Here is a 27688-nt window from a genome sequence, read left to right on the forward strand (position 1 = left end):
ATAATTCTAGAACTAATGAGAGAAATAATTCTAGAACTAATGAGAGAAATAATTCTAGAACTAATGAGAGAAATAATTCCAGAATTGACGAGAATCCAGAACTAATGAGAGAAATAATTCCAGAATTGACGAGAATCCAGAAGTTGGCGACAAATAATTCCAGAATTGAAGATAATGCAGAACTAATCAGAGAAATAATTGAATATTTGATGAGAATTCAGATCTAACGAGAGAAATAATTCCATATTTGATGAGAAATAGAGAACTAATGAGAGAAATAATTCCAGAATTGATAAGAATCCAGAACTAATGAGGATAATCAAGGACTAATAAGAGAAATAATTCCAGAATTGATGAGAATTCAGATCTAATGAGAGAAATAATTCAATATTTGATGAGAATTCAGATTTAACGACAGAAATAATTCAATATTTGATGCAAATATAGAACTAATGAGAGAAATAATTCCACAATTGATAAGAATCCAGAACTAATGAGAGGAATTATTCCAGTACCCTTGTGTAAATTCGGAATTCATAAAAGATATAATTCCAGGATTGATGAAAGTTCATAACGAATAACGAAAAAAAAATATTCAAGAACTTTCGAAAGCCTTCAATAATTTGCAGACGGGGTCCTGTTTGGTTTGCGGGCTCTGGGTCCCTTTGGCCAAATTCATATGGTCTCCTGATTAAAATGCAGCAGTGTGATTATGACAATATTCATCATAACGTGGCTGTATCATCTCTAGTTTATATACATTTGTATACTTAACCTGTAAAGGATTATACTAAGATTACAAAAATAAAATAAAATATTATCTGACCATGAAAAAACAGAAAAAAGTCACAAAAAGTCCGTGACGGCGCTGTATCATCTCCAAGAGAGAGAGAGGAAAAAAAACCTTGATCTACAAGACACACACATTTACAAACATTTCAAGGATGACACCATCCATTAAAAACGGTTCTTCCACAATATTAAAAACACTAAATGACAATAAGCACCTTTCTTCAAAAATGCAAAAACTGATCCCGGTAGTTACAAATTCTCATTAGCGTCTGAAACCAATCAAACACTCCTTAGATAAGAAACCACCTACAGGGTAAAAAACTTCAATAAAGTCCCTTTTTATTTTACTGTTTTCTCTCTTTCCTACGCATTTATAAAATGCATTTCGAAGACCTCACGTTCAAAATGTGGTAAAAAAGAAGCCTCGAAGCAGTAAAAGTGGACAAAAAAAAAAACGCAAATTATTCGAAAATTCCGCGGGGCAAATATCAATAGAGAGGACGAGAAGAAAACAGAATAAATAAATAACAAGGACTAGAATTTTTATAGACTGTTTTACCATAAGGGAAGAAAAAGAAAATAGTTAGAAGCCATAAGTTTTGTGTGTGTGTGTGTTATGTTACGTGAATCGAGGTCGTATGAAAGAAAAGTGAGTTGAAATTCGGGGCCTACGCCGGCCGCGTTTTGCACGCTCGACCTCTGCACCATTCGCAGTGTAGACACCATGAAGCGAACCTGCCGCCTCTTGTGCACAAAAAGGGATTCCTTTATTAAATGTGTACGAGAAAAAAGAGGAAGAAAAAAGTTTTAAATAACAATAATAATAATGAATGTTGCCGGAAAGAAAATTTCGCTTATTTCGTAGTGTTCGTAATTTAGCGAGTTCTCTGTTGCTTGTTTGCTTCTTGTACTTTTTACTCTCTCCGCGGGAAATTGATAAAAAATACTTTTCAATAATCCATCACGGTTATCCGTTCTCAAAAAGAAACCGAAAGTGTTCTCTCTCTGTCTCTGTCCTTGATGATATAATGGCGATTATTGCCGGTGGAGTTCTGATGGTATCCTCTGTTTCGGATTGAATGAACATGGGCTCAGCAGGTGAATATTTGAGTTTTTTTTCGTAATCAGTGAAAGCTCTGTTATTTCTAGTCTTGTGTATATGGCATGATAAATGTGATTAATTGATGAAGTTATGCATAATCGCCGGTTATAATAACCTCTTTCTTTCAGAGGTTCACATATGTGGATTCCTCTGAGAATTAACGGTTTTTTAAATGGTTTTTAATTATTTTCTTTTGACCTGAGGTGCACTTATGGGTACATAACTCCAATGTAGTAAGTATAAAATGTACTAATGTAACTAAGAAGTATAAAATGTACTAATGTAACTAAGAAGTATAAAATGTACTAATGTAACTAAGAAGTATTAATGTACTAAGAAGTACTAATGTAATGTACTAAGAAGTACTAATGTATTCCTAATAAATATATCGACCCAAACTAATTAAATGATAATTTTTTTGTTAATTAATTAATTAATTTTCTTTTTGGGGGCATTTTAATAAACGTTGCCAGAAAGATATAATAACTTCACTTATTTTGTGCTCGTAATTTAACGCATTCTGTTTCCATTGTTGTTGCTGCTTCTTGTACTTACTCTCGGGAAATTTAAAAATAATTTTCAATATCCATCATGGTTATACGTTCTAAAAGAAACTGAAAGCGTTCTCTCTCTGTCGTTGATGATTAAATATTATTACCTGTGAAGTTCTGATGTTATCCAATGTTTCGGATTCATTAGACATGGGCTGAACAGGTGAATATTTTAGTTTTTTCGTAATCGATGAAAGCTCTGTTATTTCTAGTCTTGTTTATATGGCAGGGTGAACGTGATAAATCGGTTATTATGTATAATCACCGGTAATTATAGCCACTTAGTTCCAGAGGTTCACATATGTGGACCCTCAGGTTCAACGGTTTTTTTAATGGGTTTAAATGGTTTTAATGATTCTTTTTTCAAGTTAAGACGTGTGTATCCTAAAATGTGTACTTATGTGTATATATTATGTGTACCAAACTCCATTGTTCCCTAGTAACGATATCGACCCAAACTAATTTATTAATTAAAAACTTTTTTTAATTAAATTTTCTTTTTAAGCTGCATATTAATGAAAATTGCCGGAACGGTAAAAAGAAAAATTTCGCTTATTTCGTGTTCGTGATTCACGAGTTCTCTCTCCATCCATTTTGCTGCATCTACTTTCCTCTGTACGGGAAATACGAAAATAGTTTTCAATATCCATCACGGTTATCCATTTCGAAAGAAAAGCGAAAGTGTTCCCTGTCCTTGATGATGATGAAGATGATTATTACCCGCGGAGCTCTGATAGTAACCTCTGTTTTGGATTGGAATGAACATGGAACAGCAGGTGAATATTTTAGTTTTTCACGAAAAACTAAATCAAAGCTCTGCTGTCCCCAGTCTTGTCTATAGTATTTCAAATGTGATGAATCGTAATTGTGCGTAATCACCGGTTATTATGACCTCTTCGTTTCAGAGTTCCTCGTATGTGGACCCACATGTTTAACGGTTGTTTTAAATGGTTTTTAATGATTACTTTTCAAGTCAAGACCTGAGGTAACATACGTGTACCTAACTACAATATCCTAGTAAAGATATTGACGCAAATTGGTAGATTAATTAATTAATTATTTTCATATGAAATTTATTTTCTGACTAAAAATCAATCAAAAAAAATTTAATCGCCAGTTTTGGGGTGAAGATGTGCAATAATCAACCGTTTTGATAAGTTTGATCAATTTTGCGAATTTATCACATTCGCCGATGATTATGTATGATCCTCAGCTCGTATTAGTTAATATGATAAAGGGCCAATGAATTTTTCAAATTTACCTGACATTTTTTGCATAAACTTCATTCTAGGACAATGGATTCGATCGGTGATGTTGACTATGTTTAAAAATGTTGATAAATGTGAAGAAAGCTGACATTACACAAGATATAATAATTTATACGTTTTGATCCTTAGAACACTTATTTCAATTTAATTTTTATGGAAAAAATACGTGTAGTGAACGTACAGTCAAAACTGATGAGTGGTTGAATTAAAAGTGATACTTTTTACGCATGATTTATCCAAATTTATCAAACATAGCAACGTGTTCTGGGAATCATGCATAATTGCCAGTAAAAGGGATAAATGTTGGGAAATTTATGGAACCGAAACGATTGGTGGTCGTGCATAATTATCAATTTATCACATTTACCGTAACGCATTATATAAATACAACGCCTCAACAGGCAAAATGCCCGACGAGGTCGCTAATAAAAGGATGTCCATAACAAATATGGATGTCATATATTTCTAAAATGAAGCAACTCCCAATTAAAAATGTAATTACAGAAACTGGAAACACTATATATAAATGATGAAATATTGTACACAATGCCCATAAAGAATACTTATGGTTGTCTTATTCTAAGTAGGGATAGCTATTTAGCATTATAGATAGCGTTATTTTTTGTAATTTGACTATATTGTACCATGCTGATCTTTTTTAAGAGAGAACCTTGCATTCTTTCAAGAGTTTTTCTTCTGGATCCTCTGGAATTAATATTTATTCATATGTCTTCCGGAATCGATCCCATGGATCAGTAATTAAATAAAAAACTGCTGACCAAAAACATGTGATTGGTCATACTTAATATGGAAGGTGCTGAATTATTTTCTACACAGTCTCCTTAATGTCATTCTGCATTTTCAATATGAAACATGAAAATTCGGAAGTATATACGGTGATAAAATATACAGGGTGATTCAGAAAAGATGGGAAAAACTCCATGAGGTGATAGTACACACCAATACAAACAATGGTCATCAAAGAATGCATGGTCTAACATGAAATAACACAGTTCATAAAAGGCGCCATTATCCCGAACGTTACACCTGTTGGAACGGTTGCACGCTGGAATAACGTCACAGGACTGGCGTCCGCGCCTTATATTCACTGTGACGCAGATTTGCATACAGTTTCTTCTTTCCCAGGTTACATTTGCATGCATGGTGGTTTTTTGTTTTTTTTTCTTCCGATCAATTTCAACAGGAATGTCGTTTTGACGTTTGCGGATTGGCCGGCCGTTTCGAAACACGCTAGCGCGTTTGCGTTTCGTGTTAGACCATGCATTCTTTGTTGACAATCGTTTGTATTGGTGTGTACTATCACCCCATCTTTTCTGAATCACCTTGTATTTTTATTACACTGCATATCATTTCCAATAAGTTGAGATACAATCCAGTTCATAATAAGCTTTCCTTAAATTTAGATCGTGTGTGCGTGTGTGTTTCGGATATATATTTTCCATTAATCAAGTGATAATTTCCTAGTTATATTATAAACTCGTGATAAAAAGGTCTTTAAGAAAATAAAAACCTATCTATTTAAAGAAATTCCAAAAATTGAGTTTATGAAATTATGTATCGTGGACGCATTATTATGCATGTCGGCAACAAACAGTTTCATGTATGGAATCAATATTTACCATGGCACAAATATATATTCAAGATCCATTTTAATTTCCAAACTGCAGTGATAATCCACATGATGATGAATCATCGAAAATACACCGGGTTTCCAAGACGTTCATTTGTTTATGGTTTTTTACGTGGTTTTTCTCTTTCTCCCATAAATGCAGTTAACACGTTCACTGCGGGGCCTAATAAACAACTCTCTATCCCTTCTGCTAGCTTTTGTAGCTAAGATTAAAACTAGTTTTGTATGAAGGACTTGTACTAGCATTCGCTGCTAATGACGCCATATGAGAGAAAATATCAGTTTACATTAAAATTCTATCAATATTCCAACTATAAGATCTGAATGATATCGAGAAAAAGAATTTAAATGTGTATAATAATTTCAGTAGAATTTACAGCACGCAAGCATTGAATATCTTAATTTTTAAATGTTAGATGGAATGATGTACAAATTTCAGTGAAAACTCTTGAATTAACGCAAATTTATTTACTTGATAAAAATATAAATTAATTAATGCGTATTTTAACGTGGCAGCCACAATATTTTCATCAGTATTACTGTATACTATTTTTTCCATCGCATACAGGGTGTCTCATAAATAGATTAAAAATTCATTTTAAAAAAATGAAGGAATTGGTTGCGGTTTTGCGAAAGAGAGTTATACTGACGAATGGGGCTACTTTATAATACAGAAAAGAAAAATTTTTGTTCTGGATCGATGATGCTGCACGGAAGTCTAACAGAGGTGATTGGAACTCAATCTTTCATCAATCATTTCTGTGTCTGAAGCGTTCGTAAAGCATCAGCCGCTATTTGTGGCTGAGGTAAAACCACTTCGCCAACATTTTTTCATCCACCAATGTCAACATCACAATGAAAACCTTATGAAAGCGGCACTTACAGGAAAATTCAGAAATGAGCTGATAATTTCCTTTCGTGCAGCGCTATATATCGACAAAAGCTTGAACTAATAGTTTTTTCCTCTTCCAAAATAATTCACCCTACGTGAGAATATCTTTTATACAAATACAAATACAACGCCACAACAGGCAAAATGCCCAACGAGGTGGCTGATAAAAAGATGCCCATAAAAATATGGTTGTCATATGTTTCAAAAATACAGCAACCCAATTAAAAAAAAACCAATGCAAAACCAATTCCTTCAATTTTTATGAATTTTTAAACTATGGACTACTTTACTGGACACCCTGTGTAAAAATTTTTTTACAAGAAATTTCATGTTCTTGCCATCAGTAAGATGGCATCAGAATATTTCATATTTTCATGGTTGATGACGTAAGCATCATCCAAACATCCCACCCTGTCATCAAAAGTCAGCAAATCGGAAACCCCCTCGATGCTGACTTGCATGTGTGAACCCTTATACAAGACAAAATTTTAATTAAGATCATTACAATATTCTCCTCTATTTAAAATTTTGATTAACTTCCATGCACGATTGTATAAAAGAGATTACCCGTTTAATTTATTTTTCTTACTACGCCATGTTCATTTATCGGAACGCCCAATCCACACGATTATGCTTTAACGAATGTCCTTAATCCGCCAACAACTAGCCTGTAACTGGATTAAAAACTTTACCTGGAATGACATAAATACATTTCCAGTGCGAAGGTCAAGTTTCACTTTGTTCGTGCGTTCAAAATATCAAGTTGTTTTTTTTCCCCGCAATTAACTGAGAATAATTAATCATCCATAATTCGGCTAAAATTTTTCGAGTTTTAAGCCGAATGCTGAGAAATTTAAATGATATATAAAGGGATCAAGAGAGATAGAGTGTTCTAGAGAAATAATGATTGTGCTGTTGATTCTAAAATCAGAGTAAAATAATTATCAAAAAGAAAAAGTGGGGGGGGGGATTCAGCTTCGATATAGCGACACTTCCGTGTAAAAAAATATCAATACATTCAGAAAATTACAATGACAGAGGGTAACGTAGAAAAAATTAAATTATTTATACGGCTCCAATGAACAAAATGCCAGTTGGTGGAATTTGCAACTCCCTCCGAGTCTGGAAAGACGCGAGAAATGGCAAAAAATTAAGAATTTCAATCAGCAATATCTAAATGAATTTTTTTATTTAATGGTTACAGGGTAAATGTTCTTCGTTAAAATACAGATATTAACTTTTTCTTGAAAAAAATTTGGGGGCATGTAATTATTTTTACATCACTCCACCAATTATCATTTTATGCTGATGTATTAATAGCAGCTGAATTTCCTCTTTTTTGCTGAGTATTTTTTTTTCATATTTTAATTTAATTTTTAAATTAATTTCCACACACACACACAAATACTTTTATTTTCAAAAACATTCATTCCACAATTAATAAACATCAAATGTCCCATTAATTCCTTTCCTTCACCACTACTCTTCGTGAAACACCCCCCCCCCCATAGGCACACAAAGCCCGATCGATGGCCATCCTGACCCGTTCCAGACAACAGAGGAGTACGCAGGGTAAAGGCATAGGAAGCCTCCCTCTTCCAAAGACAATAAAAACTGAGAATATTTTTAAATATCTTTTTTGTAAAAATATTTTAATTTTTTAAAATGATATAAAGAAAAAAAACACACACACATATATATATATATATATATATATATATATATATATATATATATATATATATATATATATATATATATATATATATATATATATATATATATATGATAATTTGATCATAATTCTGTTAATTCTTTTTGGTTCTTCCTATTTAAAAATTTCTTTGAAAAAATATCCTTGTGTCTCCTTAAAAAGTAATGAGAAGGCACAAAGATGTTTGCCTCTAGCGTGCTGTGTGGCACCCCTACCACACAGCAACATCCAGGACAAAATATCTGAATGAATACCATAAAACAGTTTCCTCAAAGTGGGTAATATCGCCCCCTGGTGGGAGATGGAATTTTCCAGGGGGGCGGTGGAAGATACGGGTATAATATAGGATCCTATGAGGGTCACTTGAGTTGGGAAGGAATGAGACAGAAAAAAATTCTGAAGAAGGGCGCGATGGAACAAAAAGTTTGGGAAACTATGCCATAAAGTAATGCACCATTTGTTTTAATTTTAAATTCCAGATAATTATACATAGTGGCCCTCTCTGTGTATAAATTAAAAGTATGTTCAAGTTGATTTGTCAGTGCTATTATATGGCCGATAAAAGTAAACCTTAGTGAAATATGTTCCGTAAACCGGAAAGTTTGTGCACCATGGTTTACGTGCAAAGTGCGTTCCATAAGAACTTAAAAGAAATTAATTTATTCTTTTTCAAATAATCTTCCCTCAGGTGACATGCAATGGTCCCGTATTACAATCCTCTTTTTAAAGCAAGTAGAGAAGGCTTTATCCCGAAAGCTGCCTCAATGAATCCTACACCAGCTGAGATTATTACTAGTTCACGACGCTTTCTAGATATGAGTTGTCACAAACTTGTGCTGTCAAAACTGAAAAATAATATGTAAAAGCGATATGTCAAAATCACACATGCCTCAACCCTCTTACACCCCAGATCTTGCACGACGTGATTTCTGGCTTTTTCCGGAGTTGAAGGAGAACCTCCATGATGAGAGTTTTTAGTTATTTCAGCTGCGTAGGGTTCACTGAGGAAGCTTCCAGAAAAAGTCTTCTCTAATTGCTTTGAAAAGTGGATTGAACTATGGGGACCATTGAATATCATCTGAGGAAACATACTTTCAAAAATAATTTTTTTTTTTTTTGGGACCAAAAATTTTCTCCGCCAACGGGGAGTGTCCGCTATTTGTTAGGTACGGTATACATTAGTAACTCGTTTATGCGACTTTCACATTTATACGACGTATGGCTTCGGTCACAATTGGTTCCTATATATTTTAATGTGAAAATGTAAATGGTATTGTGTGTAAAAGTGATACACCGGTGGTTATGTATAATTACCAATCGTCCCGATAAAGTTTGATTATATTTCACTATATTTATCACTTTTACGTGATTATTATGCATAATTCCTAAGTAAAGTTGGAAAGTCTGATAAATATGAAAAAAACTATAACCTTTCTTCTCTTCATTAAACCAATTAATTATTTTCACCTGTACGTGCACTAAATATAAGTTTCAATGAAATTAAATTAAAATAAGTGCGAAGAAGCTAAAAAAACATAAAACATTCATAAAACAACATTATCAGTCTTGTAATGTTGGCTTTCTTCGCACATTATAAGTGGACAAAACCAACATTACCATTCGGATTCACCATCCTGGACCATACTTATGTTCAGTTAATTAAGTAATCAATTGACAATTTATTATTATTTTCCAACACGAGCTTGGGTATTAAACATAATCTTAGTTGAATATGATAAATTCTCGGTTTATGACAAAAAGTGAATAAATTGGAAATTGCCTAATTTTACTGTCCGCTATCGATAATGTCCGCTGACGGGTCGTGAAATACATTTAAACCCTATTCCACGGACACGAGGATCAGAAAAGTGTCCGTTAACGGGGAGGTTCCACTATACCTATATTTCTTGACTTTTTATAATTTTACTCCAAGTTCTTATGGATTGCAACATTGTAGATAAGGATTTTGGGATTGAGTCATAAAGAGACCAATGCAACTGTGGACGTTAAACACGGGTGTTTTCACTTATATGCAGGTTAGAGAGAGAGAGAAAAAAAAACCAGTTAATCTTTCTCTCATAAGAAGTTGGCAACTTGGCAACTAGTTTTTCGGCCAGGTCAGAGTTCAATTGCTCGAGCAGTGGCATGATTCTTATTTTTCTCTTCTTTTTCACGCCGTATGTACGTTCTACTAAAACCAACTCTCAGCCTCTTTATATAACAGATTATACGATCACGAGGACGACGACGTTTCAAACATCGAGTCTTGCCTTTAAAAAAGAGCCGCCGAAATAACGTCTTATAAGTAGAAAACCGAATAATAACGCGATTTTTTCTTCTCGTTCCGAACGTGAGTGACCGAGATTTTTTCGAACAAAAAGAAAATCCCAATTAAAAGCCATTTTAACTCTTGTCTTACTTAATCTTTCATATCTCAAAACACAAACACACGTTTTTCGATGCTGTCAAAAATATGTTTTTTTTTTCCTATGGTTAAAATATATGCTGAGCACAGCATATATTTGCTCACTACGGCACTGCACAGGGTAGTGTCTACTAGCCATTACTGTGCCCTGTGCAAGAGAATTTGCATTTAGGTCCCTTCTGGTCCATTCTCTGGCCTATTTAAGCCCATTCTGGACCCCTCTTCCAAGTGGACCCTGTGCGGGTGCACCTGTTGGTGCCTAGTTACAGCATTGACAGGGGGCAAGGCGTACGGCGTTTTACTGGCGAATCGTTGATACTAGAGGCATACTTTCAATTGGAAAAACAAATATGCAGTACTCAAATTTGTCATTCATGTTAACTTTTTTTATAATGGTTTTTTGTTGCCCTGTCTCTTTTAATGCCAACAAAAAGAATTACACGTTTCTAAGTGCAATATTCCCTGAGATATTATATAAAATTCGGAAAACGGAGGAAGCGTTGAGGAAAAACAGCGTTAAATGGTAACTAAAACGTTTTACCCGTACTTTTTTAACGCTGTTTTTTCCCAACATTCCTCCATTTTTCCAATTTCTTTGCCAATATTGCACTTAGAAACGTGGAATTCTTTTTGTTGGTATCAAAAGAGACAGGGCAACAACTTTGTAATTGGGTTCTTGAACACAGGGTGTCCGTATTAAAAGTTAAAACATTTTTATTTTAATAACTATATAACCCCTTGCAACATGAATGACGTGTCTCAGTACTACACGGTATTTGAATACTTTTTCCTATTGGAAGTATGCCTCTAGGATTAACAGTTCGCTAATAAAATACCATACGCCCATGTATATGTAAAGAAAACGTGTTCACTTAAACGTCTGTACAATTTGGACTTGTTAATTTTAGTATTAACCACATGATGTGAATTGTAGCTACGAATGTAAAAAGTATAAATATCACTTCAGGTGCATATGTTTGGGTAAATGTGATAAATCTAATTATTACGCATGAACGCCGACCATTTTGGTAAGTTTGATAAATTTCCCAAAATTTATGGCTTTTACTGGTAATTATATATCATATTCAAGCGTTGTTGGCAAACATGATAAATCGTGCTAAATTCATCTCTGGTAAAAGCGATAAATTTCAAGTATTCATCGAATTCAACATGTACGCTTGGGTGCTATGTATAATCACCAGTAAAAGTGATAAATTTACCGAGATAATTGGCAATTATGCACATTAACCAAAATTCATCACATTTACTGTAACATAGTTAATCACACATGTTAAATAAAAGAGCTGCTTCAAGCCAATGCTAATTTCAATACTTCTTTGTCTACACGGACGGTATACCATCGATTATTGCAATGTTCAAATAAATGATGAGCCTCAGTGATTATAAAATTATTTAATGTCAAAATATATATACATTGAATATTGAATTTATTGAATACGAACATGATATAAAACCCGTTCAATATCGATCGATGATAATCTGAATTTTGATTCCAACTTTTTATTACGTGTGTTCATAACATTTAACTTGAAATTTTCCGTATTTTGCAATGATGATCATGCATGAAAATATGAAATGATTTCGATACTCGATGTCTATGGCCGTCTTGGGAAAACATCAGCGTTGGAGCTAGAGAAACTATATGGGTCATTCGATTATTACGTCAGAATCGATGGGGGGGGGGGTCCCGGGTTTGATGACTTTTGATGACGGGGGTGGAGGTTTGAATGATGCTTACGTCGTCAATCACTGTTTATAAAAATATGAAATGTTTTTAATGACATGTTTCTGACTTAATGACATCTTACTTACATTTGTGCCTTTCCCTAGTTTCAGGGTAACTGAACCAACATTCTTCCTATTGATAAGTCCTCTACAGAGTGACTTTAGTGATCTCTAAATGTTCCGCGGATCCTTCAAGTGATCTGGGAATGTGCCCGGGCGCTCAAGTGCTTTATAAATGTGTCTTAATTGCGCCGCGCGTCACGCAAGTGATCCTTAATTATACCGTGGGTCACTTAAGTAATCTGGGAATGACCGCGGGTAGCTTGAGTGATGTAGAACAGCACTGGGGGCCACTTAAGTGGTCTAAAACTGTGCCACGTGTCACCCAAGACATCTCTAAATGTGCCACGGACCACTTAATTGGTCTGGAACTGTGTCACGGGCCACTTTAATGATCTCTAAATGTTCCGCGGATCCTTCAAGTGATCTGGAAATATGCCCGGGCCTCTCAAGTAAATGTGTCTTAATTGTTCCGCGCGTCACTCAAGTGATCCTTAATTATGCCGTGGATCGCTTAAGTAATCTGGGAATGCGCCGCGGGTAGCTTGAGTGATGTAGAACAGCACTGAGGGCCGCTTAAGTGGTCTAAAACTGTGCCACATGTCCCCCCAAGCGATCTCTAAATGTGCCGCGGACCACTTAATTGGTCTGGAACTGTGTCACGAGTCACTTAAGTGATCTGTTAATGTGGAATGGGACTGCTTGAGTGATCCGAAAATGTGCCACGGGACGCTTAAATGCTCTGGAATTGTGGCAGAGAACACTTGAGCGATCTGTAAAAATATGCCACTTAGTTCATTTTTACAAAAGTAGGTTTGAGGTGGCGGGCCAGATACTCCCGAGGGCCACATTCGGTCAACGGGTAATGGGTTTAGCATAAATGGCTTATAGAATGGGACGCAATGAATTTTTAAAAAATAAATTTTAAAGAAAGTTTTTTTACCTTCAAATGGCATTGAAATTAACAGAAATTGAATAATAACATATAAATGTATTTTCTTTATATGTGTTTTTCTGTATAAGGGGGGGGGGGGGGTCGCACGAGTCCTCCCCATGCCTTCCCCCCGCGTACGTCTCTGATCCCAATATGGGTTAGGAGGTAGGGAGCAGAGCTGACGAAATCATGCTGACAAGGTAGAGAGGGGTGTCAAAAATGGCTAAAACTTTGCTGACGTGATACTTGAACGGTCCAATATCCATAAATCGTGAGTTTTTTTATACCGAAAGGCGCTTGTTCGATGACATATGTCCCCCATAGTGACAACTTACCAATGTACGATGGACGCTCCTCCTTGGTATCGCGTTAGCTGATGCTGCTTTATCACGTTCAGCGTTGATTGGTCGCATTGAGTAACGGCCTTGACAACAATCCATAGCGTGACAGCATTAGTTACAAATATAATAGATAGATGGCAGGACACACAGTAACGCAAATCTCGTTATAATGGTGGGAAAAATAATCCGGAGAGAGAATTTTCAACATCTCATGCCACCGACCATAATGATACTAGATAAAAATGGAATGAAAATACTACACTCTTACAATATAGCTATACAGGGCGCATAGGAAAGTCCCTTTATCCTGGAATAATGCACGAACCGTTGATCCTGGAAGTGTACTTCCAGTTAGTAAAAAGCATCCAAATAACGTGTAGACCTCAAATACGTCATCCATATTGCAAGGGGTTGTATAGTCATTAAAAATAAAAACAATAAACTTTTTATACGAACACCCTGTCCGAGAAAAAAAAAACAATTAGAAAATTGTTGCCCTGTCTCTCTCTCTAGAGCCCAACAAAGAAATTCCGCGTTTTTAAATGCAGTACTCACTGAGATATTCTAATTCAAAATTAGCTGAAAATAAGAAAGAACAGCATGTGAAGCTTAGAATCAGCTTGTCCGTTTTATTCCATGCGGTTCTTTCCTTCATTTTCAGCAATTTTTGACGTTAAATATTTCAGCGAATAGTGCACTTGAAAACATTGAATTTTTATTCTGTTGGGCTGGGGAGGCACAAAGCAACAACTTTCGGATAGAGTGTTTTAGGACTGGGGTGACTAAATGAAACGTTGATTTTTACATTTTAATAACTGAACAGCCCCTGAGATAATATTAATGACGTATCTGAGGGGTCTACGCGTTTTATTTGCATATCACTTTCCAAATGGAAGTATGTTTCTAGCATCAACGATTCGCGAGTTATTTCAGGATAAAGGGACTTTCCTATGCAACCTGCATATTCAAGAACAGATAGCTTTTACATTATTCCTACTATTTATTTGCTAAATCATATTCTTGACATAGCATTTTATTATGAAACATAATTTGAAGTATTTCATGAGAAAGAATATACATAATAAAGTGAAATCGTAAAAAAGAAGTATTCACATGAAAAAATCTAATTCATCGCTCGTAATTCATTGATGCACAAAATAATTGTAAAAACATGCTCGTACTTACATCTTTTTTCTATCTATAACAGTTATTCCCAACGTGGTCGTTAACGTTCCCTGGGGGGCGATGGAATGTTCCGGGGGAGGGGCAGTAGAAGCTACGGGTATGACATGGGATCCTATGGGTTAGATTGCGTTGGGGGGAGATGGGAGAAAAAAATTTCTGAAGAAGGGGGCGATGTGGGACAAAAAAGGTTGGGAAACTATGATCTACATCAATGAGTTCGACCATCTCGCCTATACAGGCATACAGCAACTTGGGCTCGACCATAGCCCACTAAACAATTATTGAATGTCTAGTCGGCCGTGGCTCGACGCAGCGATACAAGCAAACAACTCTCTCGGCAATACACTGAGCTTAAAAAAAGTTAACAACAAAAACATATAAAACTTCAAAGCAAACATAAAAGTAATTGTGTGACAAACAAAAACACCAAGATTTAAAATTATCGTTGAGGTAAACAAAATTTTACATTTATATATTTATATTACAAAATTATATATATATATATGAAAAAGTACAAATTAAAACGCAAAAGACTAGAACTTAGAAATTGAAATAAAACTTTCTAAACATACAAATACAAAATTGAGAGATTAAAATACAAAAAAATGTAAGACTTGGAATAGAATTTAAAAGTTAAAAGAACGAAAAGAAAAATGGCAAATAAAATGTTATTTTTATGGAAATAATGATAATCATTACACACATGAAAAAATGAAATCAAAATTCATAATGAGACAAAAAATAACCTGCTACGTAAGGTCTGCGTTTAGGTTTGTCCCTTTAAACTTTCATCATGCCTGTAGAAGAATTACAAAAATATCAGATTAATGTACAAGGAAATAACTTACTATTCGTGTTAGAAAATTAACGCAATAATGATCGTGTCCACCAGTATGGATCGACACGACCGATTCACTACTGAAGACCGATACCGACAATCGAACTGATATGTAGGAGCTGGACAATGGATGGCTGTGATTAGCTGATTTACTCTGCGATTCGAAATTTTATATTTATTATTGACAACCATTAGATTTAGATTATTGACAATCATTCGATTAACTGACAATGGCCAGATTCTTATGGGAGGGCTATCATCGTATAATCTTGTTTATAATTTCGATTGTCGATTGGCGTTTGATGTTTCGAGTTTACTCACCTGTTATATGAGTTTAGATTGGATATCTCTATGAGATGGGAAGCGGGGTGTGTCCGGTCTTCAAAGGTCAAAGTATGGATCGATAACGATCCCTTGGATAGATTTTTTTCGTTATGAGCAATGTAAGTTTGTTGATGTGATCAATAAAATTGGATTGAATTGAATATCAGGTTAAAAAACTTTTTGACAACATTGGCAATTAGTTTTTGACTGCTTTAATATTGAAAGTGTAAAACCTAACTCTGATGCCCTACCATACATATTTTGAATAAGCAGCTCTATTCCGCTTAGCAAATGGAATACAGGTAATCAGTAGCTTAGATAAAATGAACCACAAAATTATATTCCATATGTTCTAGACTCTTGTGTTGAAAAATTCAAAATTGCAAATTATAATTAATATTTTGTTTTAATTATTATAATAAATTAATGTTTAAAAATAAAACATTGTAATATGCAAAAAATAAAATAAGAAATAATAGTGAGTTGCTCTTGTGAGAATTGATTTTACCGTTACCGAGAAAAACAAACATGGAAATGTTCATTCATTCATGTTTCTGCAACAGTGGTTCTGAAAATGAGCTTCTTTCACTTTTATGAAGAAAAAAAAAATTAAATATATTGCCAATGTTTTTCATTAGCATCTTCATTCGGGTAACTTCTATTTAAAAGAATGTGAATATGATTTTTACCGAAGTCAAAATAAAAATGTGACGGATCACACGTTTATACTACTTTGCTTAAATTGCCAACTATCTAACGAAGAATTTTATGTCTGTGCAACGGAGGATTTCATAAAAGAAAAATCGCTATATATCTTTTTCTATTACTCTATTTATATAACCCTTTAAGCAGCAATTGAATATCACTCTAAACCCTCTTTAAAAATGTCATATCTTTATTGGTGAAGCAGGCTTTATTGCTTGAGAAATTAAGTTTTTGTATCCAATAAAGTAACGAAACACTATAATCTTCACAAAACGAATTGAAAATTATTTATTACAATCTAAACTATTACTTAAGATATCCTGACTTATCATAACTGTACTGCACTTTTAATAATTGTACATACAAAAGAGAAACAGTTACGGATTTTGTAAATAAAATTCTTCTAAATAAACTATTGATAATAATGCAAAAAATCATCATTTCAACAAAGTCTATTTTTGTTTTCGGAAAATTCACCTTAAAAAATATTCACTTTTTCCTTTTGGAAGTTTGCCTTGAAAAAAATTATTTAGTAACACATTTTGATTTTCGATACACTGTAAATATTGCTTGAAAATCTACTCAGAATTTTCTGGTGATACTTGCGTATGATAAATATCGTTCACTTTTAAGAATTATAAGTACCAATTATAAATCTCGATACAATGGCACTGCGGACTAACAGCAAAAAAGGTAAAATCGATTCGGATAAATGTTTTGCTCTTGTAAGAGGGATGCACTGCATCACACATTTATACGGAAAGTAGCACCGCCAGCAATTTCATTAACACTTTCGGTGATCATGTAATGTTAAATATCAATGTTATTAGAGACCCTTGAAAGAAAAAAACTGATGACCTGTTGTTAAAAAAATATTGAAGATTTTACGTGAGGAATAAAAGAATAACGTATACAGTTCCAAAATCTCTTCAAAAAAATATCGCACAAAGGGAGTTAGCGTAGTAAAAGTTATAGTTACATGGAGAGGAGTTTAACGTAAGACTAATGAGATAATTAGACAGAATGGAAAAAATATATATTGTTGAAAAGTATTTATCGTTATATCGAGCATCGTTGTTGCGAGGTTTTACTGTACGTGTTTTTAATTTAAATATTATGCATCCCGGTTTGTTCGGCTACTCGAGAAATAAACGATATTACGCGCGTATAAGAAAGAAAACGAAACAAACAAAAAACAGAATGAGAAATTGAATTGATGGCTTACCTCAAGTTCAGCATAAAAGACCTACATCCACTTGTTCATAGGATGAATGGGCGCATAAAAGCGTTGTTGTCAACCTCCGTTCCTTTCCATTATACACCAGTTAGGTCAGAAAGTGAAAGTTTTCCTCTCTCACGTGATCGGAATATCAATTTCGGCCTCATATACAGTCGGCGGATCGAATTTCGGACGAAGTTACCTCGCGTAATGGACTCGTAACGTTTTCCTCTCTCCTCCATCCAAACATCCTCACGTTACGGCGTCCGTAACTACAAATGGCCTTTCAAGGTATTTTACAAAATGCGTGCGGCGGAAAAATTACGAAACACCCCAAAGAGAAACTTCTTGTTTATTAGACACCGCGCATGCGCGATGGTCGGAAACCAAAGTTAGGTTTCGTTTTCTTTTCCCCCCCTTTTTCCGTCGACGATAACGGGCCCGAATTCAAGTTTGATGTTGAGCAATGTCGGCAAGATACTAACAAAATGTCTCGGCTGGTATCTAAGTCATACGCCGATAAGCAACGAATCGTGGAACAGGGGTCTCACTCTCTCCAATCTCTATCTAAACTTTCTTTTCTACCTCTTTCTTTTTTTAATGCTCATTCCGTCTATACTGGTCTATAACTAGCCAAGTTGTTAGTAGTACATGCAGGTCGATATATCGTCGCCGTTGTCTTCTATTAAGGTAGTCCCGGGGCCCTTGACCCCATTCTGTGGTGAAACGTACATGCGGTTACGGTCCTAAACAAGAGGGAGAAAGAAAAAAGACTAGAGGTGAAGACGAAGAAAGTGTAAACTAAATCTGTGTGAAGGTCGCGTGGACATTAAGAGGAAGGAAGTATGTCAGTCAGTATCGCGGCAGCCCCGGCGAAAGGCAAATATCATCAACAAAATCTGTATATGATCATCTTTAGCACTTTCTTCGGACTCAATTGAGGCAGGCGGGAGCATCTTTCAAGCGTGGACTCATCTTTTTGTTGTCTATTCCAAAAGGAAAGAAAAGGGATTCTTATATATAGATACCATCTTCTTATTAGTGTGTTTTCTTCGGTCGTTTACGCATTGGAAAAGAATATTATCTTCTCTCGGCTTTTTTGAGTATCTCCAGTGAACTCTGTACAGATTTTCTGAATTTGAAAAAAAAATTTGGATTTTTGTTTTCGTTGAGGAAACATTTCGTCTTCTCAATGTAAGTGTTTCGAAAACAATTTTCGACTTAATTTTTTGTAAGTTTATTTTTTAAATATTAGTGATGGTGATTAATGATTGAATATTTATTAAAATAGTGAAAAATGATGTAAAATAATTTTATTTATGATATTTTCAAAATTTCATTGTCTATACTTTGGTTATATGCGGCTTTGTCTAATCGATGGGTGATAAATATAATAAATATTAATGATACGATAAATATTTTATCAAAATATTTTCTTCTAGATTTAATTTCTTTTGGAAAATATAGATCAGTAACATTTATTTGAGAGACAAAAACATTATTCCTATTCATAGATATTATCTCCTTATATGTGTTTTGTTAGTGCAAAATTTATACATTGCAAAATTATATTTATTCACAACTTCGAATGTCTCTGATGAACTTTGTACAGCTTCTCTGAATTCTAAAAAATTTTTTGATTTTTATTTCATTGAACAAATATTAATCAGAAACACTTCGTCTTCTCAATGTGTCTTTGAAAAAAAAATTTCCGACTTATTTTTTGTAAGTTTATTTTTTCTTAAATATTCGTGATGGTGATTAATAATTGAATAATGACTAAAATAATAAAATATCATATAAAGTAATTGTATAATAATAATTTAAAATTTTACTGTCGATACTTTGATTATATGCAACTATCTCTAATCGATGCTATGCTCAAAATATTTTTTTCTAGATATAGTTTTTTTGGAAAATATAGATTGGTTACATTCTTATAGAGTTGTTCTATCCAAGAAATAAGAAAAATGCCTACGCATACCGATATCATCCCCCCATTGGTGTTTTCTTAGTGCCATTTACATATTGGAAGAGAATATATTTTCTCAACTTCGAATCTCTCTCTCTCTCTCTCCGATGAACCTGATATAGCTTTCCTGAATTTGAAATTTCTTTTTGGACTTATCAATAAGAAACATTTCATTTTCTGAATGTCTCTCAATTTTTTTTTTTTTTCGTCTTATTCATTTATTTTTTTGAAATAATAATTATTAACTAAATTGTGACTGAAATGATGAAAGATATAAAAATTTCTATGATAACAATTTCGAATTTCCATGATAATAATGTCGAAAAATTATCATACATATTTTGATTATATATGACTCTCTCTCTAATCGATGTTATGATCAAAATATTTTCTTCTAGATTTAAAATTTTTAAAACGATTAGATTAGTTGCATTCCTAGCAATTTGTCTGTTTAAGATAAAATATAAAGGATTCTTTTACATAGATATCATTTCTTTATAGTCTATGTCTTCAATGTGAACTTCACACACTTTTTAGAGTTTGGAAATATTTCGGACTTTTATTCAAAATTGAGGAAATTTTATAACATTTTTACTTTCTAAATTGCGAAAATATTAATAAGAAGCATTTCGTCTTCTCTCTTTTAATATTTTCAATAAGTCTTTCAAATTTTTTCGACTTACTTATTATGAATTTTTTTTACATTTATTGGTATATGGTGATTCATAAGTAAATATTGAGAAAAATAATAAGCGATCAAATAAAATATTTTTATAATAACTTCGAAAATTTATTGTCAGTTCTCTCATTATATGTAACTAATAGCCTCAAATTTTTGTTGTGAGCAGAATATCTCCTTCACGATGTACAATTTTTCCAAGGAATGGATTAGTTGCATTTTCTTAGAGATTTGATTATTATTACGTCAATCAGTACATTAAGAGTTCTTCGGTCTCATCGAAACAGATATTATATGATATTTTTGGTTCTATAATTTATACTGTCCCCTAGCTTATAATGATCGCGAATCAAAGCCTATTATTTTTAGTGGAAGCACAAAAAACATTTTTCATTCTTTCCAAATGTGTATAAACTATGTTTTATAATAATATATCATTTATAAAATTTGAATAAAAAAACAAACTATCGAATTTTATAAAACGAATATAAATTATTAAATAGGTATTTTACATCAAAAATGAAATTAAGTTAAAAATGATTGCGTTTGATAAAATGGATCATTTCAAATAAATTAATCGTAATAAATTATTTCAAAATCATTAATGAAATATGGATTACATGAATAATTTTAATCGAGTAATTTGAATTACGTTTCGTATATATACATATAAGTATATATATAGTGTAATTAGGCAAAATAATTTTCAAACACATATTTTATTCATTTACAAGAACGTTATTTGAAATATTAATAATAATAATAATAATAATGTGATGAGCACGTATTCCCAAGACGTCTTTACCATCTGTCCAGGGAATATGCTAATTCAGTAATTCAGTTCCTATTGACCAAAATTTATAAATAAAATTATTATAAGATTATAAAAAAAATTTCATAATCATTCAAAAGAGAGAATTTTTAAGCATGAATTCAAATAATCTACGTCTGTAATAATCTGCGTTGACTGAGGATATTTGGTTTGTTTTCAATCATAAATTTCTTTTTTAAATCTCTAAATAATGAAATCGCTTTATTTCATCGGAAGTTCAGAATGAAAAGATGAGCATTCCACTAAACAATACATTACACGAAGACTATTATTTTTACATCGATATCATTGCTTTCAAAATATTTTTTTGAAAATTCATGAATCAATTTCACTTCTAATTAATCTTTATCTTTTAATTATTACATCCACAAGGACCTAAAAAATCATCGAATAATTAAAATCCACTAACCAACGTACCGTTTTAAATGTATGTGCACACAATCTTTAGTGATTAAAACTATAGCCAATTTAATTATTAAACCATACATTTTCATTTGATTCCACACTTCAAATACATTTTATACGTATATAATATTCTTTCCCATTAAAACTTATACCATTTCAGCATTCGTTATACAATTAAATTTTTTTTTTAAATAGTAAAATTATGGAACATAAGAAAATACATTGAATATTTGTGAGAATAATTAATCAGAAAATTATTCATAACATCAATTTGCCTGCAATAAATTATAAATCAATTCGTCAAAAACAAAACAAAGCAAAACATTGAAAGACAAAGAAAAATGTTTCTAAAACAATGTTTTCAAATAATCATATTCCCTGATGGAACTTTGTACATAATGATAGAAACGTTTTACTTTCCCGTCACGTAAATTATTAACGCGATAAAATAAATATAAAAATTTATAATTTACTTTATTCAAAATATAACGATGCGTCCTACTTTTCGTACATTATAATAAACATCGTCTTTTTTTTCTCTCTAATTACGCCAAGATTTTGACAGTTTAAAAGAAAAATAGCCATAACGTATACGTATATGCCACGTTCAGCTCATATATCATTTACATATGGCGGCATTAGCTTAAACACATTTGCTTCATTGAATTCACAAGAAAACGCTTTCGCATAACTTTAATTGCTAATGGCAAGGTCGCGAGAATAACACAAGGTCAAGGAAACGTATGGTGTTCGAGTAATAATAATAATAACAACGTGCCATCAAATATTTTTAATACTCTTACTCTGTAGGATTATTTCTAAAATAAAAGTTACCGTACTCACAGATATGGTATTATATATACAGGGTGTTTCAGAAAATATGTTTGAACTTGAAAACTCGAGTATAATATGGAATATTATCAACTAAAAGTGGAGAATTTCGCTGGGATGATTGATCCTCTCAGATATAGTGGAAAAATATTTAATTTTATACTGAAATATTAGTGGAAAAATAAAAATATTTAATTTTATACTGTTCTTAATCGAAAGATTGTCACACAGTAAAATTTTCTCACCCCACTCCGTTATTAAGAAAGAAATTTATCTCTAAATTATTGAATGGAAATTTGCGCTGGGATATCCGTGAATGAAATTTTTCATTTTTGTCTTTTTTTTCGAGATTTTGAGACAGTTTACCACTTTTTACAGCATGTTAAAAGTGGCAAAAGGACCACTTTACATGCTGTACCCCTTACAAAGGGGTTTCCACTTTTACATGCTGTAAAATGTGGCAAAAATCTGAAATTTCAATTCCTCAGCGAATTTCCATTCAATTGTTACGGGGTAAACTTATTTCAGTTTATTAAACAAGGGGGGCACAAATTTTACTAATTCCGGTATTTTTTGGATTATGGGCCGAATAAAAAATTTTAATTTTTCTTCTGATAATGATTTCAGAGAAGTTCAAACATCGCAGTGCGATTCTCCACTTTCCGTTGATATTTATATTAATTTTAATTCATTTGTTTTGGAAATAAACCGAGGAATTTTTTCATTCTTTCTGGACACTTCAGCTGACATTCCTCGTATATACAGGGTGCCCTGTAAGTGCAGCTTTTATCTCATCAACCCCCCTTACGTACGCAAATGCATAGCAGAAATTCCTAAACCTCTCCTTTGAAATGCCATATATTTTTTAATAAAGTTGGGTTTCTTCCGATTTTCAGCAGATGCAAACTAAAGGGTAAAGGAAGAAAGAGAAATAAAAAGTTCCTTTGAGAAATCAACTTTACAAACTATGTAGGTTTGTCAGTTCCAACAAGAACTCCTTGAAACAAGAGGCCTTTAAGGAGGCGAGATATCTCGTCAATGTTGCTTAGAGGGTTAAAAAAAAGCAACAGTTTATAGCATATTTTGGATCTTTTTTTCTTCCGTATCGCTCATCGAGCCAGCTAATCACTTACTCTGTTATGAGTGCATTTTACGATAACCAAAAGGTATGGTTCTGTAGCGCCATCTTTCGTTCAATTAAGTGGGTTTTGAACTGAAGAAAAACATTTTTATAATACATTAAGTTTCATGTTATTTTGACCTCAAATGATACACTTCACGCATTAATTTATTTGAAAATTAAAATTTATTTCAGAGTTCAGATAAATTTGTTAATATTAAAAAAATATTAAATTAATAATTACTAGAAATTATTGAACTTACAAAATTTTAATTTTTCTATCTTCTCCATTCAATGTAAAAAAGCACTCTCGACACTAGATGCTATGTCGGGAATGTGGATATTAAGTTATAAAAACCGAATAAATTTCCAATTTCTCGGTACCGATAATGTGATAAATATAATAACAATAAAATATATTAAATAATAAATATAATAACAATAAAATATATTAAATAATAAATATAATAACAATAAAATATATTAAATAATAAATATAATAACAATAAAATATATTAAATAATAAATATAATAACAATAAAATATATTAAATAATAAATATAATAACAATAAAATATATTAAATAATAAATATAATAACAATAAAATATATTAAATAATAAATATAATAACAATAAAATATATTGAAAATTGTTAAACAATAATTGATGGCAATTCAGGTACGCTTTTTTGAGAACTATTTTCATGAGAAAACGTAGAGAGAGATCAAAGTAGTAATATCCCCACAGAGTTTTCACAACTCCTTTTTTGAATTATTTCTAGCTTTTGCTGCTATTGCCTGGGCCAAACGGTCTAAAGTCGAGTACTTCATAGATTTTTTAGCAGCATGCTGAGAGGTTGGTTCGATGCGTTCCGCAGCAACGGTGGTCCGACGCTCTACACGTACGCCAACAGGACACCCGTCACCGAAGACGTCCGAAATGTCCTCATCTACGTCAGCTTCTCGACCATTTTCGTCGCTTTCCTGATCGTTTTTCCCGGCATAAGGAAAGAGGTAACGTCATTTTTTTATTTTTTCGATTTCCAATACTTTTATGACACTCATTTTCCCGTCGTTGAGACTTTTTGCGGGGTTTCATAACTTCTGGCCTGCGGCCCCCCCCAAGTGGTCCCATCCGGGAAAAAAATTTAAATACGCACCATCCGATATATCCCTGTGCTGACCGTATTTTCTCGGACAAATACGATAGATCTGGATCATCATGATGAAATACGGGACATCACCAAAAAAATTGTCGAAGAACAGCATTGTTGTAATTCATCAATGAAATATCGTCGATATCGAAAAATTGAGTGCCACTGCAAACCGCAATGTGTCAAAATGTGATTCAAATTAATTAAATAAGCATTCAGTTTGACAAAATAGGAAAACTACCTACCGTATACGTATGGCCTACTGTATATGAGATGAATGTTTATACAGCGGAACATGCATAACGGACGCTCGCCTCTAGAAGACAAATGTTCCGGTCCCATGGTGTCTGTTTTCGAAAAGATCCACTGATGGACATTGCAATTATAATTATCGTAATACAAATTATGAGCAATTAAAATAATCCTAACAATAAAAATTCAAGTTTTCTTTGTTGAAAATTCGAGAAAACGAGGCATTTTCATTAAAAAAAAGCCGGAACAGCCAAAATTATCGGAAAATATGGTAAAGTCCAGAAGAATATTTAACAGCTGCACATCAATCATAGTAATACGGTAAATTTGAAAAATTGGTTATTATATTATAATCTCCAATCGTATCGGTAAGTTTGATGAATTCATCATTTTTACCGGTGATAATGAATAATACACAAGTGTCGTTAGTAAATTTAATAAATATTTGAAATTTATCGCTTTTACCGGTGATATCTATCGGATATTTGGTCCGCGGACTGAGAAAACCATGCACCTCTTGTTGGACACCATAGTCCAATGTACCAGTATTTTTAAATGGTCAGTCGCTTTCCATACTCATATTTCTAAACCATTCGGTCTAGGAATTTTAAACACATACTCATAAATAATTCCAAATTCATTGCCATTGTATACCGACCTCCCTAATATCTCCAGTGAAAATAATGACAGTATTTTTATATCTTTTCTCTGCGACCGAAAGACACCAGTGGCCTCGAGATTCGACGAATCTCAATATGCTTTAGTCTCAATAACCTTTTGAGACGACAAAAGACAACTATAAATCTCTTCAAATATCCGGACAATATTCTTATAAATCATAATATTAAAAGAAAATTCACATTGCCCTTCTACATCACTTCAAACATTGAGACTGCAATAAACAACTCGATAATTTTTTTTACTCTTTCCTTGGAAAATAAACAATTTGCTGCCGATATTTATACGCTATATCCAGTGCAGTGCAGACAGGCAATTTAAATATGGATGGGATGCACAGGAAACTATTCGTCTTCTTCTCAGCAATTAGATTCGCATTGTGCGTTTGTCTGTGGTATACTCCCTATATCCTCTCAAAATGGCTCTGGATATTGTTATACTCGGATATCAGATTTCTTCTCGGATTCACTGGAGCGGGTCAACATTTTACCGAGCATTCCTAGAAGAAAAGCCATTGTTTCCTTCCTCAAGAGCATTATCTTACTTTTTCTTATGTGTACTTCTAGAGTTTTTCCGGAAATTTTTCGCGTTTTCTTCACATGCTTTAACATTGTCCTATTTCCCAACTTTGTCCCCTGTATCATAATATGCGCAAAGATTTTTGATTATTTGATCATATGTGACACGAGATTTGACCTGACCTTGCTTCAAATCATCTCTATAGCACAGAGAGGTTAACGGTATTTTTGTAAACAGTACGTTAAAAATATATTACAGAGGATGTTTACGTACAGGGTGTTCATAAAATCACTCTGCCGATATACGAGCCCCCCCCCCCTAAGAGCTTGCAAATATCAACGAATGTGAATGAAATTGGAGGAATAAATGCTTGCCCGCTTTGCAAGAAGTCCTGGGTTCGAGTCTAGGTTGAGACCAGATGGCTTTTCTTTCCGAATCCATCTCGGCACAATATCTAGAAACTATCTGTTTACTTGATACTTTGGGCTGAGAAAAAGTTTCCTATCTCTCAATAACTAATTTGTTTCACGTATTTTATTCAAGCTGTCACAATATATTTTCCAACGTGTGTAAATGCTCCCAGTATTTTCCGTAAAAACTAGCTAAAACAATTTTTTTTACCCGTGTTTTGTCGGGAATTAGGGTATTTTTCACTTACTATGCTTTCGGTGCAATCAAAGACGACTTAATTCGATTAAAAATTATTCAGAACACGTATGTGAAAAAGTTGATAACTTACGGCATCATTTAACAGTTATTTGAAGGAGAAAAAAATCATATTAATCATTTTCGGCATTGGGAAAATTCCTGTCGAGCATCCTTAACCGATTAAATCGTTGAGGTCATCATTACCATCTTCATTTTGGGCATTCCGAGTTTTTATAACGGAAACCGCACGATTATAAATTCATTCGAATCCAAATAATCGCTCGAAGTCCCACTTGTAATGACCAACGAACAAGCCATAGACATTTATACTCAAGGTTTTTACGAGATCCATTAGGGAATTTCCCCTCGTGTCTTGGGACTCAAATAACATTATTGTAAACGCGGGATCTGTAATCAATTGATTCTAATCGGAATTCCTGCCCGATATCATCATCATGGATCAGTGTTTAGGACTTTTCTTCGATTGTGGAATCGAATTTAATGACCTGGTTGGCTAAAGAAAAATGAAAACCCACAACCTCTGTTGATAAATGCTTCCGGATATTTCAAGGTTTAACTTTTTTTCCATTCGATATACCAAATCAAAATGCAGGAAAGGGTGTGTCTGCTTTCATAAATGGCCATCTATGTATTGTTTTTTTTATTACTTCTTCTTTCATTCACACAATTTTGAAGTAACAGAAGAAGAAAGAATAGCGTTTCGACGTGCGGAAAACCCGGTGATTGAATGAATTCGTTAAGAAGCCGAATCACGAATCGTATATGATGGATAATTCACAGGCTGTCATCGGCAAATACTGGGCGTTTCTCCATTCAGATTTTCGTTGAAT

General features: G+C 33.3%; 1 protein-coding gene across 3 annotated transcripts in view; it reads left to right on the plus strand.

Moving 5' to 3' along the window:
- Positions 1–1498: 1498 nt before the first annotated feature.
- Positions 1499–27688, plus strand: part of LOC149087860 (dual oxidase maturation factor 1-like) — a 114409-nt gene continuing 88219 nt past the window's right edge. Inside the window, exons 1-2 of one of the 3 annotated variants that reach the window (XM_089242118.1) lie at positions 1499–1890; positions 24369–24600. In XM_089242118.1, coding sequence (XP_089098244.1) covers positions 24433–24600 — 168 coding nt within the window. In that variant the 5' untranslated portion in view covers positions 1499–1890; positions 24369–24432. Of the gene's footprint in view, positions 1891–18255; positions 18942–24368; positions 24601–27688 lie in introns of those variants that run through there. The other 2 variants (XM_089242121.1, XM_089242119.1) reach the window with 2 other exon arrangements.

The sequence above is a fragment of the Pholcus phalangioides genome, unplaced genomic scaffold, assembly GCF_987345545.1.
Source record: "Pholcus phalangioides strain wild (caught in Gottingen) unplaced genomic scaffold, Ppha-v1.0 ptg000003l_1, whole genome shotgun sequence".
NCBI lineage: Eukaryota > Metazoa > Arthropoda > Arachnida > Araneae > Pholcidae > Pholcus > Pholcus phalangioides.